At 43.5% G+C, this 18,053-nt stretch overlaps 1 protein-coding gene across 14 annotated transcripts in view; it reads left to right on the top strand.

The window, feature by feature from the left end:
• Window positions 1–1,710: 1,710 nt before the first annotated feature.
• LOC106581184 (synergin gamma) overlaps window positions 1,711–18,053 on the top strand; it is a 49,945-nt gene continuing 33,602 nt past the window's right edge. For all 14 annotated transcript variants that reach the window (XM_014163080.3, XM_045703787.2, XM_045703786.2 and 11 more), the window contains exons 1-6: window positions 1,711–1,794; window positions 15,383–15,423; window positions 16,311–16,453; window positions 17,211–17,338; window positions 17,513–17,618; window positions 17,777–17,891. In XM_014163080.3, coding sequence (XP_014018555.2) covers window positions 1,760–1,794; window positions 15,383–15,423; window positions 16,311–16,453; window positions 17,211–17,338; window positions 17,513–17,618; window positions 17,777–17,891 — 568 coding nt within the window. In that variant the 5' untranslated portion in view covers window positions 1,711–1,759. The remainder of the gene's footprint in view (window positions 1,795–15,382; window positions 15,424–16,310; window positions 16,454–17,210; window positions 17,339–17,512; window positions 17,619–17,776; window positions 17,892–18,053) is intronic.

The following is an 18,053-nucleotide window of genomic DNA, read 5'->3' as shown; positions in this document are numbered from 1 at the left end:
ACCCTACCTGACACCCTAGACCCACTCCAATTTGCTTACCGCCCCAATAGGTCCACAGACGACACAATCGACACAATCGCAATCACACTGCACACTGCCCTAACCCATCTGGACAAGAGGAATACCTATGTGAGAATGCTGTTCATCAACTACAGCTCAGCATTTAACACCATAGTACCCTCCAAACTCGTCATCAAGCTCGAGACCCTGGGTCTTGACCCCGCCCTGTGCAACTGGGTCCTGGACTTCCTGATGAGCCGCCCCCAGGTGTTGAGGGTAGGTAACAACATCTCCACCCCGCTGATCCTCAACACTGGGGCCCCACAAGGGTGTGTTCTCAGCCCTCTCCTGTACTCCCTGTTTACCCATGACTGGGTGGCCATGCACACCTCCAACTCAATCATCAAGTTTGCAGACGACACTACAGTGGTAGGCTTGATTACCAACAACGACGAGACGGCCTACAGGGAGGAGGTGAGGGCCCTCGGAGTGTGGTGTCAGGAAAATAACCTCACACTCAACGTCAACAAAACAAAGGAGATGATCGTGGACTTCAGGAAACAGCAGAGGGAGCACCCCCCTATCCACATCGACGGGACAGTAGTGGAGAGGGTAGAAAGTTTTAAGTTCCTCGGCGTACACATCACGGACAAACTGAAATGGTCCACCCACACAGACAGCGTGGTGAAGAAGGTGCAGCAGTGCCTCTTCAACCTCAGGCGGCTGAAGAAATTCGTCTTGTCACCAAAAACACTCAAACTTTTACAGATGCACAATCGAGAGCATCCTGTCGGGTTGTATCACCGCCTGGTACGGCAACTGCTTCGCCCACAACTGTAAGGCTCTCCAGAGGGTAGTGAGGTCTGTACAACACATCACCGGGGGCAAACTACCTGCCCTCCAGGACACCTACACCACCCGATGTCACAGGAAGGCCAAAAAGATCATCAAGGACAACAACCACCCGAGTCACTGCTTGTTCACCCCGCTATCATCCAGAAGGCGAGGTCAGTACAGGTGCATCAAAGCGGGGACCGAGAGACTGAAAAACAGCTTCTATCTGAAGACCATCAGACTGTTAAACAGCCATCACTAACATTGAGTGGCTGCTGCCAACATACTGACTCAACTCCAGCCACTTTAATAATGGAAAGATTGATGTAATAAATGTATCACTAGCCACTTTAAACAATGCCACTTCATATAATGTTTACATATCCTACATTACTCATCTCATATGTATATACTGTACTCTATACCATCCACTGCATCTGGCCTATGCCGTTCTATACCATCACTCATTCATATATTTTTTTATGTACATATTCTTATTCATTCCTTTACACTTGTGTGTATAAGGTAATTGTTGTGAAATTGTTAGGTTAGATTACTCGTTGGATATTACTGCAGTGTCGGAACTAGAAGCACAAGCATTGCGCTACACTCGCATTAACATCTGCTAACCATGTGTATGTGACTAATAAAAATTGATTTGATTTGAATTATTTCTACTAGACCCATCATGATATGAGAAGCATCTTCCCCATATAATGAAGACAGGTACACAATCGACATACTTACTGTAAACCTGCCAAGAGCCTTGGCATCATGTTCCTGATAGCCAAGACTAAACATTTTGAGTTTGACAGAAGCACAACAGCGACATCTAGTGGAGAAGAAAAAAACTGTGACCCGGAACATCCGTCACACACCGTCACTGCCGACGATTTTGTTTTTGTCACAGACCACTGTTATCAAGATGGCGTTACGGCCAGGATCTGGGGGAGGTGGCAGGTACTTATTTTGTGTGTAAAATATATAAGAAACGAGTCAATTATTTGTTTGACGGTATTCTGCACTTGACCGTGGCGGTTTAAATTGTTCGAAAATGCTATTTACACACGGAATAGCGAGTGAAGAATGAGCGTTTCTGGTAGGCGAGACGAGCTAGCCAGACAGCTAATAACCTTACCTAATTAGCTAACTCTCATAGGAATGCAGCTTTGGTGAAGTGCTAACGGTAGCTGTACTGTCACATTTTTGCTGGCTGTCGAATAATAATAGTCAATCATAACATGAATAATGTATTATAGCTGATATAAGGCGTATTTGCAGCACGGTAATGTAGTTTTCTAACTAGCCATCCAGCTAAAGTTAACTGGTAGCCAGGTCAGCTGAGTTGTCAGATGTTTGCTAGCTAACGTTACTGAAACGCTAACTAGCCTGTGCAAACAGCCTGCCAATCCATACCTGTGCTAAAATGATTCGATACCTAAACACACCGCCATTTTCAGATTGTTGGATTGAGCTGACAAGCTAGCGAGATAACATATAGCCCGAGCTAATAAGGTAGCAACTAACGTTACATCAGAGCATCCACACATTCTCCCCAACCTCCTTCAATGGTGATGGTGCTTTCAAGACAACTGGGAACTCGTAAAAAAACGAGGTCAAATCATGTAAATATCCCATAAGATGTTATCCCCTAAACGTTCAAGCACTAAAGCAGCTAACCTGTGCTGCCATGGTGAATCTACCTGGACAAAGTTGATGTCTGATCAGATGTGGGATGATATCATGACGTGCAAGCTGCCATGGCCTTATAGTTTCAGTGACCAAATCTAGGCTTTATCATGATCTCCTCACACCTGCTTATAGCCTAGATCTCCCCCATGAAAGATAAATCCTCTATGCTCAGACTAAAAACGTTGCTTTTCTGGTCTGATGTTATTATAATACATCTATTGTAGTTCAGTCAGTCAGCTCGATCAGTCATGTCTTAACACTAGAACCACCATAGGCCAATAAACACTGACGTTTGATTTTGTACAAAAAAAATTGCCCCCCCAAAAAAGCAAGGTCTTGAGCCTGCCCTAACTTTTCCTAAATGTTTTTAACTGTTTTCTCACACCTATACCTACCCAGGCGCTAATACGTCTCTCTCTCCTTACTGGATGAATGGGTGATAATTGTGCACATTACTTCACAATTGAATTAAAATTAGGCCTAACTGAATGATAAGGAGGGTGAAGAGGTTAATTTAATTTAGAAAGACAATATTGTAATGATGAGTTTGTGTTATGCCAATTTATCAGCGTTGGCGCTCATGTTTATGGCAAATAATTTCACCGGGCACAGCATGTTAATATAATTTTCTTTTGATGTTTTACTTTGCTAAAAAGAAGCTGTTACAGTACTGATTTATTTATTTAGCTATATTATTAATCACATTTATTGTAAGGGAAACAAAAACTTGCTATGTGCTGTACTAGGCCTTTAGAATAATGAAAATGTGTCCTTGGCTATCCAAGTTGACGAGCAAGGGGAAACAAACGATGCCAGTCACCCCGCGTAGCCGGCCCATCGAAACTACATCTAAACTATACCAAAAATAATTTCATGCATAATAAGAGTTAGCCTATAGACCTAGCCTATAGACAAGATTAAATTGACAATAGTCTGAGTGATAATATTATCAGTTGTCAAATTGTACATGAAGAGATGGGTGCATCTTCAGAGTCACATGCGTGTAAATTTTTTTGCTTTCTATATAGTATCAGAAAGACATTCTGCAGTTTCTATGACACTTACCTTTGTCAAATAACTCTCAATTCAAGAGGTGCTGCTCTATTTCCAAATGTTACTTTTTCCAAGAATATTTGTGTTGTCCATGCGTTCAGCACATGACCGCGTGGCAACATTGCTCTGGCAACTGAGCAAAGACTAGTAACATAATAAATGTAAAATATGCTATTCTGCTTTCTTTTAAATACTTTTTCTTATTTCTGCAATGTTTCTTTAGACCTACCAAAACAAAATTATAATAGACTTCTTTGTGATGGACTTACTTATAGCCTAAAATAACAAACTAATGAAAATGCTATTATGTTCTTTGAAATAAGTTTTTTCGTTTTCTAATGTTACCTAAGACCGTTATAAGCACAACCAAATGATTAGCATATATGAAATATATTTATTAGACTTTTAAAATGTTAATGTGGCATTGGCTGGAAGTGTCGAATATACTTTAGGCCGACGTTATTTTATTGTTATATTTGGTTATATATTTTCACCAATATTTCTTCATGCAATTCATGCTTTACAATTGTTTATGCACTATTTATCAAGTCTAAGTGCTTATGTTTGTGCACCTTGCGGGTTGATATGAATCTGATGAGTATGCTAAAGGAGATGCCCGGTTACGTTCTCTAGTGTGTTTTTTGTATATTTTTTTTATTTCACCTTTATTTTTCCAGGTAGGCCAGTTGAGAACAAGTTCTCAGTTACGACTGCGACCTGGCCTAGATAAAGCAAAGCAGTGCGACAAAGACAACAACACAGAGTTACACATAAACAAACGTACAGTCAATAACACAATAGAAAAATCTATGTACGGTGTGTGTAAATGTAGAAGAGTAGGGAGCTAAGGCAATAAATAGGCCATAGAGGTGAAATAATTACAATTTAGCATTAACACTGGAGTGATAGATGTGCAGATGAGGATGTGCAAGTAGAGATACTGGGGTGCAAAAGAGCAAGAGGATAAATAACAATATGGGGATGAGGTAGTTGGGTGTGCTATTTACAGATTGGCTGTGTACAAGTACAGCTGATGCTTAAAGTTAGAGAGGGAGATATAAGTCTCCAGCTTCAGTGATTTTTGCAATTCGTTTCAGTCATTGGCAGCAGAGAACTGGAAGGCAAGGCGACCAAAGGAAGTGTTGGCTTTGGGGATGACCAGTGAAATATACCTGCTGGAGCGTGTGCTATGGGTGGGTGTTGCTATGGTGACCAGTGAGCTGAGATAAGGTGGGGGCTTTACCTAGCAAAGACTTATTGATTACTTGGAGCCAGTGGGTTTGGCGACGAATATGTAGTGAGGACCAGCCAACGAGAGCATACAGGTCGCAGTGGTGGGTAGTATATGGGGCTTTGGTGACAAAATGGATGGCACTGTGATAGACTACATCCAATTTGTTGAGTAGAGTGTTGGGATGCTATTTTGTAAATGACATCGCTGAAGTCAAGGATCGGTAGTATAGTCAGTTTTACTAGGGTATGTTTGGCAGCATGAGTGAAGGAAGCTTTGTTGCGAAATAGGATGCCGATTCTAGATTTAATTTTGGATTGGAGATGCTTAATGTGAGTCTAGAAGGAGAGTTTACAGTCTAACCAGACACCTAGTTATTTGTAGTTGTCCACATATTCTAAGTCAGAACCGTCCAGAGTAGTGATGCTAGTCGGGCAGGCGGGTGCGGGCAGCAATCGGTTGAAGAGCATGCACTTAGTTTTACTAGCATTTAAGAGCAGTTGGAGGCCACGGAAGGAGTGTTGCATGGCATTGAAGCTCGTTTGGAGGTTTGTTAACAGAGTGTCCAAAGAAGGGCCAGATGTATACAGAATGGTGTTTTCTGCATAGAGGTGGATCAGCGAATCACCAGCGTACTTCTAGGCTGAAAGGCCAGGCAGTTCAAGTGTTAAACCTGAGCAGTTGTAGTGAAATAAAGCCTTGGTTTTAAATCTCCTCTCAGTTATTAGTGATTGGTGTAGAGGTCTAAGATAAATGGTAAATATTTAGTTCAATCTTGAGTCCTGCTGACTCCTGCATGAGCCTGTTGATATTGGTGAAGCAGCAGCTCGTCCTACAGTGGAGATGAAAAGGCTAGCCTCATGACTTTTTCATCAGCAGCTTGGGCCTGAGCTGAGCAGTGTGAATAATGAATGTCTGCCTGATACATGCCTCTGAACCCGACCAGCTAGGTGATACAGATACTGCAGCTGAGGAAACCATATAGTTTAAGATTAGGTTTACAGATTAGGCTGGCCAGAGTAGTCTATCTCACATATGGTCTCATAGAAAATAACAGGTGATGTTTGTCTCTGGCTAACAAATGTTCTGGAGACATTTCTTGTCCTGGCATTGGTGTACTTGAAGACCATTGGTGGGGGTCAGATATAGGTGAAGTGCTGATTTAGAGTGCTGAGCAGCTGAAGTCATCCATATTGAAATCTAAGATCTGTAGAGAAGACTGCTTCTCTGGTTTTATGGGTATTATTCAGGCCTCTCCCCCTTCTCTATTAGTGAGGAGTCTATAAAATCAAATCAAACTTTATTTGTCACATGCGCCGAATACAACAAGTGTTGACTTTACCATTCAATTCTTACTTACAAGCCCTTATCCAACAGTGCAGTTCAAGAAGAGTGGTCTCAGATCGGCGAATGTGACCGGGGCTAGCTGTGCATAGCTCTGCTGTGTTGTGTGTGACTGTGATAGTGTGTGGTGTGGGCATGCTACTTGATGACAGAATGTGGCACACTGAGCCAGGGAAGAGGAGCAGGCAGGCGCTGTGCTGGCAGGTAAGCCTGGAAATAATGAAACCCATCCTGATACCAGGCTGTCAGCAGGAGCCAGAGGCATGAGTCTACTCTTCACTGGCCCTGCTGCCTGGCATAGCACTGATGTTATGTCCCAAATGGCACCCTATTATCTATGCAGTGCACTACTTTTGACCAGAAGGTCTGACATATCATGGGACTAAGAAAAGAAAAGATGGCGCCGAAGAACATGGCTGATGTTTTACATTTTCCCAACCAATTGTGCAATTTTGTAATTTTTTTGCGTTTTGTGTACCTTATTTTTTAACTTATTGTGTACATAATGTTGCTGCTACCGTCTCTTATGACGGAAAACAGCTTCTGGACATCAGAAAAGCGATTACTCACCGCGGACTGGAAGAAACTTTTTCCTTTAACGAGTCCGACGAGAAGGATATCATGCTTTCACTGGAACGGGCCCAGATCCACGCCTTTTGCGTGAAGAAAAGATGCCGGGAAACGAGACGCAGATCGGGGATCCTTCTGAGAAGCCGGAGGCAAGCGAATAAGTGAAATCCAATGCCTTCCATTCTCCTTGTTAACGTGCAATCATTAGAAAATAAAATTGATGACATACTATTAAGATTATCCTACCAACAGGACATAAAAAATTTTAACATCTTATGTTTCGCCGAGATGTAGCTGAACGAAGACGCAGACAATATAGAGCTGGTGGGATTTTCCATGCACCAGCAGAACAGAGACGCTACCTCTGGTAAGACGAGGGGTAGGGGGGTGTGTCTTTTTGTCAATAACAGCTGGTGCGTGATGTCTAATATTAAGGAAGTCTCGAGGTATTGCTCGCCTGAGGTAGAGTACCTTATGATAAGTTGTCGACCACACTATCTACCAAGAGAGTTCTCATCTGTATTATTCATAGCTACAGGACTGTTTTGCTAGCAATCATTAGAAAACAGACTGGAATATGTTCCGGGATTCATCCAATGGCATTGAGGAATACACCACCTCAGTCATCGGCTTCATCAATAAGTGCATCAATGATGTCAATACATATCCCAAACAGAAGCCATGGATTACAGGCAACATCCGCATCAAGCTAAAGTCTAGAGCTGCCGCTTTCAAGGAGCAGGAGACTAATCCGGACGCTTATAAGGAATCCCGCTGTGCCCTCAGACGAACCATCAAACAAGCAAAGTGTCAATACAGGATTAAGATTGAATCCTACTACACCAGCTCTGACGCTCGTCGGATGTGACAGGGCTTGAAAACTATTACAGACTACAAAGGGAAACCCAGACGCGAGCTGCCCAGTGACACGAGCCTACCAGACAGGCTAAATGCCTTTTATGCTCACTTCGAGGCAAGCAACACTGAAGCATGCACGAGAGCACCAGCTGTTCTGGATGACTGTGTGATAATGCTCTCGGTAGCCGATGTGAACAAAACCTTTAAACAGGTTAACATTCACAAAGCCACTGGGCCATACGGATTACCAGGACGTGTACTCAAAGCATGTGTGGACCAACTGTCAAGTGTCTTCACTGACATTTTTAACCTCTCCCTGACTGAGTCTATAATACCTACATGTTTCAAGCAGACCACCATAGTCCCTGTGCCCAAGGAAGTGACGGTAACCTGCCTAAATGATTACCGCCCCGTGGCACTCATATCGGTAGCCATGAAGTGCTTTGAAAGGCTGGTCATGGCTCACATCAACAGCATTCTCCCGGACACCCTAGACCCACTCCAATTCGCATATCGCCCCAACAGATCCACAGATGATGCAATCTCAATGGCACTCAATACTGCCCTTTCTCACCTGGACAAAAGGAACACCTATGTGAGAATGCTGGTCATCGACTACAGCTCAGCATTCAACACCATAGTGCCCACGAAGCTCATCACTAAGCTAAGGACTCTGGGACTGAATACCCCCCTCTGCATCTGGATCCTGGACTTCCAGACGGGCTGCCCCCCAGGTGGTAAGAGTAGGCAACAACACGTCTGCCACGCAGATCCTTAACACTGGGGCCCCTCAGGGGTGTGTACTTAGTCCCCTCCTGTATTCCCTGTTCACCCACGACTGCGTGGCCAAACACGACTCCAACACCATCATTAAGTTTGCTGGTGACACAACAGTGGTAGGCCTGATCACTGACAACGATGAGATGGCCTATAGGGAGGAGGTCAGAGAACTGGCAGTATGGTGCCAGGACAACAACCTCTCCCTCAATGTGAGCAAGACAACGGAGCTGATCGTGGACTACAGGAAAAGGCGGGCCGAACAGGCCCCCATTAACATCGACGGGGCTGTAGTGGAGCGGGTCGAGAGTTTCAAGTTCCTTGGTGTCCACATCATTATGGTCCAAACATAGTCAAGACAGTCGTGAAGAGGGCACAATAAAACCATTTCCCCCTCAGGAGACTGAAAAGATTTTGCATCTGCCCCCAGATCCTCAAAAGGTTCTACAGCTGCACCATCGAGAGCATCCTGACCGGTTCCATCACCGCCTGGTATGGTAACTGCTCGGCATCTGACCGTAAGGCGCTAGAGGGTAGTGCAAATGGCCCAGTACATCACTGGGGCCAAGCTTCCTGTATATAATAGGCAGTGTCAGAGGAAAGCCCATAAAATTGTCAGCCAAGTCTAGGACCAAAAGGCTCCTCAACAGCTTCTACCCCCAAGCCATTAGACTGCTGAACTACTCATAAAAATCGCCACCGGACAATTTACATTGACACCCCCCCCGTATACTGTTGCTACTCGCTGTTTGTTTGTTATATATCCTGCATAGTCACTTCGCCCCCACCTACATGTACAGATTACCTCAACCAGCCTGTACCCCTGTATATATAGCCTCGTTATTGTTACTTTTTATTATGACTTTTTATTTTAGCCTAGTAGGTAAATATTTTCTTCTTCTTGAACTGCACTGTTGGTTAAGGGCTTGTAAGTTAGCATTTCACGGTAAAGTCTACACTTGTTGTATTCGGCACATGTGGCAAATAAAGTTTGATTTGATATGACTAGCACACCACTAGGCCTATAGGGAGTTGCGATAGGAGAGCTGTACTATAGCAACAGGTACTAGCTAACTTTTGGAGTTCTGTTGAGCTTGTGGGAAAACCTCAGCTATATGTAGCATTCATCTTCATTCAAAGTGGTTGGATGAGTGAGACTGAGAAATTGTACTTGGATGAATTGCTCAAGACTGGGTAAATTGTTATTTAATAGGTTCATAGTTAAGTATCATATTAATGTTTTAAAGCCGAGCTGTTTAATCTGATTTTGGGAGGGTACATGACTAAGATGTAGGACAACAACCTAGCTAATAGCCTAACTGGTGCTTCCAGAACCTTCAGTATGCACAGTATTCATTAATTGTGTCCAAAATGCCAAGAGAATTCAAAGTATGAAAGACTTCAAAAGTATGGTTTACTTTAGGTTACAGTGCAGTGAGTGCACATTGCAATAGATAGATGCACTACATAATTTAAGGCTCATATGAGGTGTTCATTAATGTTGAATGATCAGTGCTTTTGTTGAAATTTGTTACCAGAGTGAAAAGGAGTAAGCACATTAGGCCTAAAGATAGACAAGGATCTGGTACGCTAGTTACTGTGGTAGAAGCACCTGGTGGCATGGCTCAAGCCTTAAATTAGTCCTACGATGTTGTATCAATGAACACAGGCCTTGTACAATGCGCTGGCCTATACAGAGCCCACAGCTCGCATCACTGGCACTGCTGATCTCACTCTGGGTTAATCTGCACTGTTGTTCCAGGGGGTTTCATTTGCTGTGGTTGCGTAGTATAGCGCTGCTTTTAAAGCTCTGTAAAGCTACAGGCTAAATCTGAGGGAGAACAGATGTGAGCCAGAATCTCTCACTCCACATCAAGCCCAGGTCAAGGGAAAGCATCCTGGTATTGTTATTGCATTTGTAAACAAAGGAATATTACGTTTTTTCAAATGATCATTTTATGATTCTGGGATTCTAAAATAGAAAAACAAAGTTTTCTGTCTCGTATGACACTTTGGTACCATTGGGAAAGGATTATTTTGACAACAGAGAAAAAAGCCGAGCTTGCAAGTGCCATTTGGATGGATTAATGGATTTGCCTGAAATGGCAGTTGTGAAGTGAAGCCTCATTGTCCAGTGTACTGCTCTGTAGGATGGACTGGGCTAGTGGGCTTAGCTGGGTATTGGTAGTCTCAGGTGTTATGATGGGCGCAGGAAGGCTAATGCTGTCTGCTTGTATCCTCATCCATCTCTTTTCTCCTCCAGCATCAGTGTGACCACAGAGCCAGTGAGAGGAGGTGTCAGAGAAGAAGCAGACTGCGTCATAGTGCCAAGCTGGCCTTGTTCACTCTTTATCCCTCTGTCTCTTACCTCATTCTCTGACTCCGTCTGCGCTTAGAATCTAGCCTATATTTTGGGTTGCTATAGATAATGAAGTTTCTATAGATTCCTGCTCTGTCTCAATTTCCCTGCCGCATCATGATCTAAACATATTCTCCATCAATTACAGCACATGAAACAACCACTAACGTGCATTCCCATTAAAACCATATGTCTGGCTGTTATTACTTAACCATTATGGCAAATTAGAGCACGGATACACTAGGAAAAGTATTCCGTAATGGCTGTTGTCAGAGGAGCTCATTCCCTGATTGATAAATGTTGTTCTGAGCAACAGCAAAGTGTTATTTGATACATTTTTCTTCCTGCCTGTCAAGTTTAGTCCTCGCGATCAATGCAATATTTATTCATGCATTCCCTGGAAAGCGGTGAGCTAGAACAGTAAGGGCCACACTGAATTCAAGTCCAGGCTGCCTAGCCGAACAGAAAAGTGCCCGAAATAAAAAGACGGAACAGAGAAAGGGAGGCTAGGTGCTGCCACATCACCATACAGTTGCATGTTTATTATTGGTCTCTGTGCCATTGTAAGGAAATCACATCTAATCTCCAGTTTTGGTAATGCTTTGTGATGTGAATGATGACTCCATTGTTAAAATGATAGCTATTGTGTCACATTGCCTAAAGTCTGACAAATGATTGGTGTGTGAACTGATAATGATCCATTTCCTGAATGATGTTCGATGAATAGCTCAATCTTTCCTATCTTTATGCCATAGCCTATTATGAGAGACAGTTTTTGTTTATTTATCGTTTTTTAGGGGGTGGATCAGCTTTAATATTGCGGATAGATTGTTGCTTCCATCAATGTAATTTCCAATCCCCCATATATTTTTGGGGTAAATATGTATATATATACATACATACCCATATATATATATATATATATATATATATATATATATATATATATATATATATATATATATATATATATATATATACACTGCTCAAAAAAATAAAGGGAACACTTAAACAACACAATGTAACTCCAAGTCAATCACACTTCTGTGAAATCAAACTGTCCACTTAGGAAGCAACACTGATTGACAATAAATTTCACATGCTGTTGTGCAAATGGAATAGACAACAGGTGGAAATTATAGGCAATTAGCAAGACACCCCCAATAAAGGAGTGGTTCTGCAGGTGGGGACCGCAGACCACTTCTCAGTTCCTATGCTTCCTGGCTGATGTTTTGGTCACTTTTGAATGCTAGCGGTGCTTTCACTCTAGTGGTAGCATGAGACAGAGTCTACAACCCACACAAGTGGCTCAGGTAGTGCAGCTCATCCAGGATGGCACATCAATGCGAGCTGTGGCAAGAAGGTTTGCTGTGTCTGTCAGCGTAGTGTCCAGAGCATGGAGGCGCTACCAGGAGACAGGCCAGTACATCAGGAGACGTGGAGGAGGCCATAGGAGGGCAACAACCCAGCAGCAGGACCGCTACCTCCGCCTTTGTGCAAGGAGGAGCAGGAGGAGCACTGCCAGAGCCCTGCAAAATGACCTCCAGCAGGCCACAAATGTGCATGTGTCTGCTCAAACGGTCAGAAACAGACTCCATGAGGGTGGTATGAGGGCCCGACGTCCACAGGTGGGGGTTGTGCTTACAGCCCAACACCGTGCAGGACGTTTGGCATTTGCCAGAGAACACCAAGATTGGCAAATTCGCCAATCTTCATCTGTGCTCTTCACAGATGAAAGCAGGTTCACACTGAGCACATGTGACAGACGTGACAGAGTCTGGAGACGCCGTGGAGAACGTTCTGCTGCCTGCAACATCCTCCAGCATGACCGGTTTGGCGGTGGGTCAGTCATGGTGTGGGGTGGCATTTCTTTGGGGGGCCGCACAGCCCTCCATGTGCTCGCCAGAAGTAGCCTGACTGCCATTAGGTACCGAGATGAGATCCTCAGACCCCTTGTGAGACCATATGCTGGTTCGGTTGGCCCTGGGTTCCTCCTAATGCAAGACAATGCTAGACCTCATGTGGCTGGAGTGTGTCAGCAGTTCCTGCAAGAGGAAGGCATTAATGCTATGGACTGGCCCGCCTGTTCCCCAGACCTGAATCCAATTGAGCACATCTGGGACATCATGTCTCGCTCCATCCACCAACGCCATGTTGCACCACAGACTGTCCAGGAGTTGGCGGATGCTTTAGTCCAGGTCTGGGAGGAGATCCCTCAGGAGACCATCCGCCACCTCATCAGGAGCATGCCCAGGCGTTGTAGGGAGGTCATACAGGCACGTGGAGGCCACACACACTACTGAGCCTCATTTTGACTTGTTTTAAGGACATTACATCAAAGTTGGATCAGCCTGTAGGGTGGTTTTCCACTTTAATTTTGAGTGTGACTCCAAATCCAGACCTCCATGGGTTGATAAATTGGATTTCCATTGATTATTTTTGTGTGATTTTGTTGTCAGCACATTCAACTACGTAAAGAAAAAAAGTATTTAATAAGATTATTTCTTTCATTCAGATCTAGGATGTGTTGTTTAAGTGTTCCCTTTATTTTTTTGAGCAGTATATATATATATATATATATATATATATATATATATATATATATGTACACAGTTGAAGTCAGACGTTTACGTACACCTTAGCCAAATACATTTAAACTCAGTTTTTCACAATTCCTGACATTTAATCCAATTGAAAATTCCCTATTTTAGGTCAGTTAGGATCACCACTTTATTTTAAGAATGTGAAATGTCAGAATAATAGTAGAGAGAGATTTATTTCAGCTTTTATTTCTTTCATCACATTCCCAGTGGGTCAGAAGTTTACATACACTCAATTAGTATTTGGTAGCATTGCCTTTATAAATTGTTTAACTTTGGTCAAAGGTGTCAAAGCTTCCCACAATAAGTTGGGTGAATTTTGGCTCATTCCTCCTGACAGAGCTGGTGTAACTGAGTCAGGTTTGTAGGCCTCCTTGTTCGCACACGCTTTTTCAGTTCTGCTCACAAATTTTCTATGGGATTGAGGTCAGGGATTTGTGATGGCTACTCCAATACCTTGACTTTGTTGTCCTTAAGCCGTTTTGTCACAACTTTGGAAGCATTCTTGGGGTCATTGTCCACTTGGAAGATCCATTTGCAACCAAGCTTTAACTTCCTGACTGATGTCTTGAGATGTTGCTTCAATATATCCACATAATTGTTCTTCCTCATGATGCCATCTATTTTGTGAAGTGCACCAGTCCTTCCTGCAGCAAAGCACCCCCACAACATGATGCTGCCACCCCCATGCTTCACGGTTGGGATGGTGTTCTTAGGCTTGCAAGCTTCCCACTTTTTCCTCCAAACATAACGATGGTCATTATGGCCAAACAGTTCTATTTATGTTTCATCAGACCAGAGGACATTTCTCCAAAAAGTACAATCTTTGTCCCCATGTGCAGTTGCAAACCGTAGTCTTGCTTTTTTATGGCAGTTTTGGAACAGTGGCTTTTTCCTTGCTGAGCGGCCTTTCAGGTTATGTCAATATAGGACTCTTTTTATTGTGGATATAGATACTTTTGTACCTGTTTCCTCCAGCATCTTCACAAGGTCCTTTGCTGTTGTTCTGGGATTGATTTGCACTTTTCGCACTAAAGTACGTTCATCTCTAGGAGACAGAACACGTCTCCTTCCTGAGCGGTATGACGGCTGCGTGGTCCCATGGTGTTTATACTTGCGTACTATTGTTTGTACAGATGAATGTGGTACCTTCAGGCGTTTGGAAATTTCTCCCAAGGATGAACCAGACTTGTGGAGGTCTACCATTTTTTTCTGAGGTCTTGGCTGATTTATTTAGATTTTCCCATGATGTCAAGCAAGGAGGCACTGAGTTTGAAGGTAGGCCTTGAAATACATCCACAGGTACACCTCCAATTGACTCAAATTATGTCAATTAGCCTATCAGAAGCTTCTAAAGCATGACATAATTTTCTGGAATTTTCCAAGCTGTTTAATGGCACAGTCAGCTTAGTGTATATAAACTTCTGACCCACTAGAATTATGATACAGTGAATTATAAGTGAAATAATCTGTCTGTAAACAATTGTTGGAAAAATTACTTGTCATGCACAAAGTAGATGTCCTAACCGACTTGCCAAAACTGTAGTTTGTTAACAAGAAATTTGTAGAGTGGTTGAAAAATGAGTTTTAATGACTCCAACGTAAGTGTATGTAAACTTCCGACTTCCAACTGTATGTATGTGTGTATATAAATATATATATATATATATATATATATATATATATATATATATATATATATATATATATATATATATATATTCGCATAAACATACATACACATTTTTTTTGAATATTCGTTTATTATTCCCGCAAACCCTACCACCCCTCCCCCAATTGGAGCAAACTGATAAACAATAACACTACCTTCAGTTTATACATATTATGCACATTTTACAGACACAAGCCATTTTACAATAGTTATATTTAGTTTGTTTTCAGTCCTTCCTCTACTTCTGTTGTCCATCCAGTTTGATTTCTAACATCTCTGAACCTATATGAGTGACAGTTGAATGATTTCAGCCTAGATGTTCTCCATTAGTCTTCCCTTTAGGCTTGTCTCTAGCTGTGTTATTGACCTGTGTTTTTCCTTCTCTCCTGCAGTTTTATTTATCCTGGTGGAGGGGGCCTGGGTCCGCCACAAGGTGAGTCATCCTACACTCTACAACCCAAATGGCTCCCTATTTAGTGCAGTACTTTTGACCAGTTGTGCACTATATAGGGAATAGTGTGCCATTTGTGACGCGTCCTCTCAGTCAGCGCTACTTTTCCTAATCTCCCCAGGCACTTCACTCTCCTATGTGCCCTGGTTTCTTGAGAAGTTTTTGAATTCAGTAAATAGACCTAACCAATAACTCATAATGATGTTTATCTATCAGAGTTCAGAGTGAAGTCAGTTCAGATGTGCATTGTGCACTATCAACAACAACATCAGTCAAATACAATACATAGGGCCTAGGCTTATGTCCTATCTGTTCCTGATAGTGTTTTAGGTAAACAAACTCACACACACCCTTGTGGTGTGTTGGGGGTCGTTAGATGTTTCAGCAAATACGCATCAGAATGCATGCAGCACTTTGTTTGGATGAGCCATAACCCATTATTCAGCCTGGTTGAGGTGTTATATGGTAAATCATGTGGAGGCTCCAGGAGGACTGTCAGCCAGAGCATCTGTGCAAACAAACACTCTCTCTAGTTCTATTCCCTAGTACTCCTCTGTTTTGCTCTGAGCTGTCACAGCACTCCACTCACACGGGCAAAACAGATTGGTTTGTTGCTGAGCCTCTGTTTACTCTTCGCTGTCCAGGAAATGTGTTTGCAATAATAATTCACTGTACAATGCTCATCTAGCCTATGTCTAGGGGAGTTCCAATAGCACACTCCAGTCCAGTGGGGCCAACTCTACTTATATAGTACATGTTCACGCTTTAATGACTACATGTTATCTTTACGGTTTGCAACAACCCTTTGTCAGTATAGCCATTTGCAGAGCTTATGATTGACTGGACATTTGTTGTGTGTTTTCGTCCAGGTATGATGCCCATGCAGCAACAGCAGCAGCAGCAACAACAGGGATTCCCTGGTATGGTTCAAGTCCAAATGCAGCCCAACATGCAAGGAATGATGGGAATGAACTTCGGAGGCCAGATGCCTCCTGGTGCCATGCCTATGCAGGTGGGTTGTGTGTGCGTGTATGAGTGTGTGTATTTGAAGGCAATGGCCACAACATATTCCTCTCATTACTCTAGAGCACGTGTCAAACTCATTCAACCGAGGGCCGAGTGTCTGCGGGTTTTCACTCCTCCCTTGTACTTGATTGATTAATTAAGTTCACTAGTTAGTAAGGAACTCCCCTCACCTGGTTGTCTAGGTCTTAATTGAAAGGAAAAACCTAAAACCTGCAGACACTAGGTCCTCCGTGGAATGAGTTTGACACCCCTACTCTAGAGTGAAAGGTACTCTGTTTTACATGACTGGCAATGTGGTCCTCTGAGCTTTTAAATAAGTCAAAATAAGAAGGTCAAGACAATCTCTCCTGTAATGCTGCTCTTTACAAGAGAGCAGACTGCCTCAAGCTACCTCTCATTCAGGCTAGACATTTAGAAGAAGGAGCCCTTTGCAGGGCATTGCCTCATCCTTACCAAATCCTCTGCCTTTATCTCTGTCTCTTTGCTCTTTCTTTTATCAAATGACAGCTTTTCCTCCATTCACTGCTGTCATGTTACGACATCTCTGCATTGTATAGTGTTAATAGCACACATTATTTCCAGTCTAAGTGGTTGTAGTTATGCAGTGATTGCTGTATGACAACCACTTTAGAAATACATTGGTTTCCTGCTACTGCTGTGATAATATTGAATGAAAGGAATGCCATGATTGCTAACGAGACTTCCGCTTTGTGTGTGTGCGTGCGTTCGTTCGTTCTGTGCAGGGTGGGATGGCCATGGGGATGCAGGCCCCTGGGATGCAGTTCATGGGCCAGCCACAGTTCATGAGCATGAGGGGCCCCGGGCCCCAGTACACTGCCGACATGCAGAAACAGATGGCTGAGGAACACCAGTAAGAGCCTTTCTGTCTCTGTCTGTCTTGCTCTCCCTTGCTCTCTCTCTCTCTCTCTCTCTCTCTCTCTCTCTCTTTCCCCTCTCTGTTTTTCTCTCTCTACATGTTGTTCTGTCTGTCTATGTGGTCAGTGTGTGTGTTAGCTGTATGCTCTCTATGTGTTATGTTGTGTAGGAAGCGTCTGGAGCAGCAGCAGCGGATGCTGGAGGAGGACAGGAAGAGGAGGCAGTTTGAGGAGCAGAAACAGAAGCTGAGGCTGCTGAGCAGCGTCAAACCCAAGGTGAGCCACATCATCATCATGCCTGGCTACTGCCTCAGTACTGCCCTCGTTCGGTCCTAGTTCCCAGAGTGTGATAAAGACACATGGGGTGCAATGTAGGACGCATCCATGCTGTCAGTCACATTCCCCTCCTGAGCCCTGCTTTGTCCCATCCACAGGGACAGATGGGGACGAGTCGGGACGACGCGCTGGAGGCCATCAAAGGCAATCTGGACGGGTTCAGCAGAGACGCCAAGATGCACCCCACGCCATCCTCGCACCCCAAGAAGCCAGGTACACTCATCAGTACAGTCATTGTCCTTCACTCTGTGTTTCCTGCTTATCTGTCCTCAGGCTGTTCAGTCAGGACACAGCTCCACTCCCCTGCTGCCTGACTGAACAGCCTCCCCTGAGAATGATAAGGCTGCCTCTGGGGTGTAGGCACACAGACAGTCA

The sequence above is a fragment of the Salmo salar genome, chromosome 20 (genome assembly GCF_965601325.2).
Source record: "Salmo salar chromosome 20, fSalSal1, whole genome shotgun sequence".
Taxonomy (NCBI): Eukaryota; Metazoa; Chordata; class Actinopteri; order Salmoniformes; family Salmonidae; genus Salmo; species Salmo salar.
Note: the sequence above shows the minus strand (reverse complement) of the source record. Positions and strands in the feature narration are given on the sequence as shown.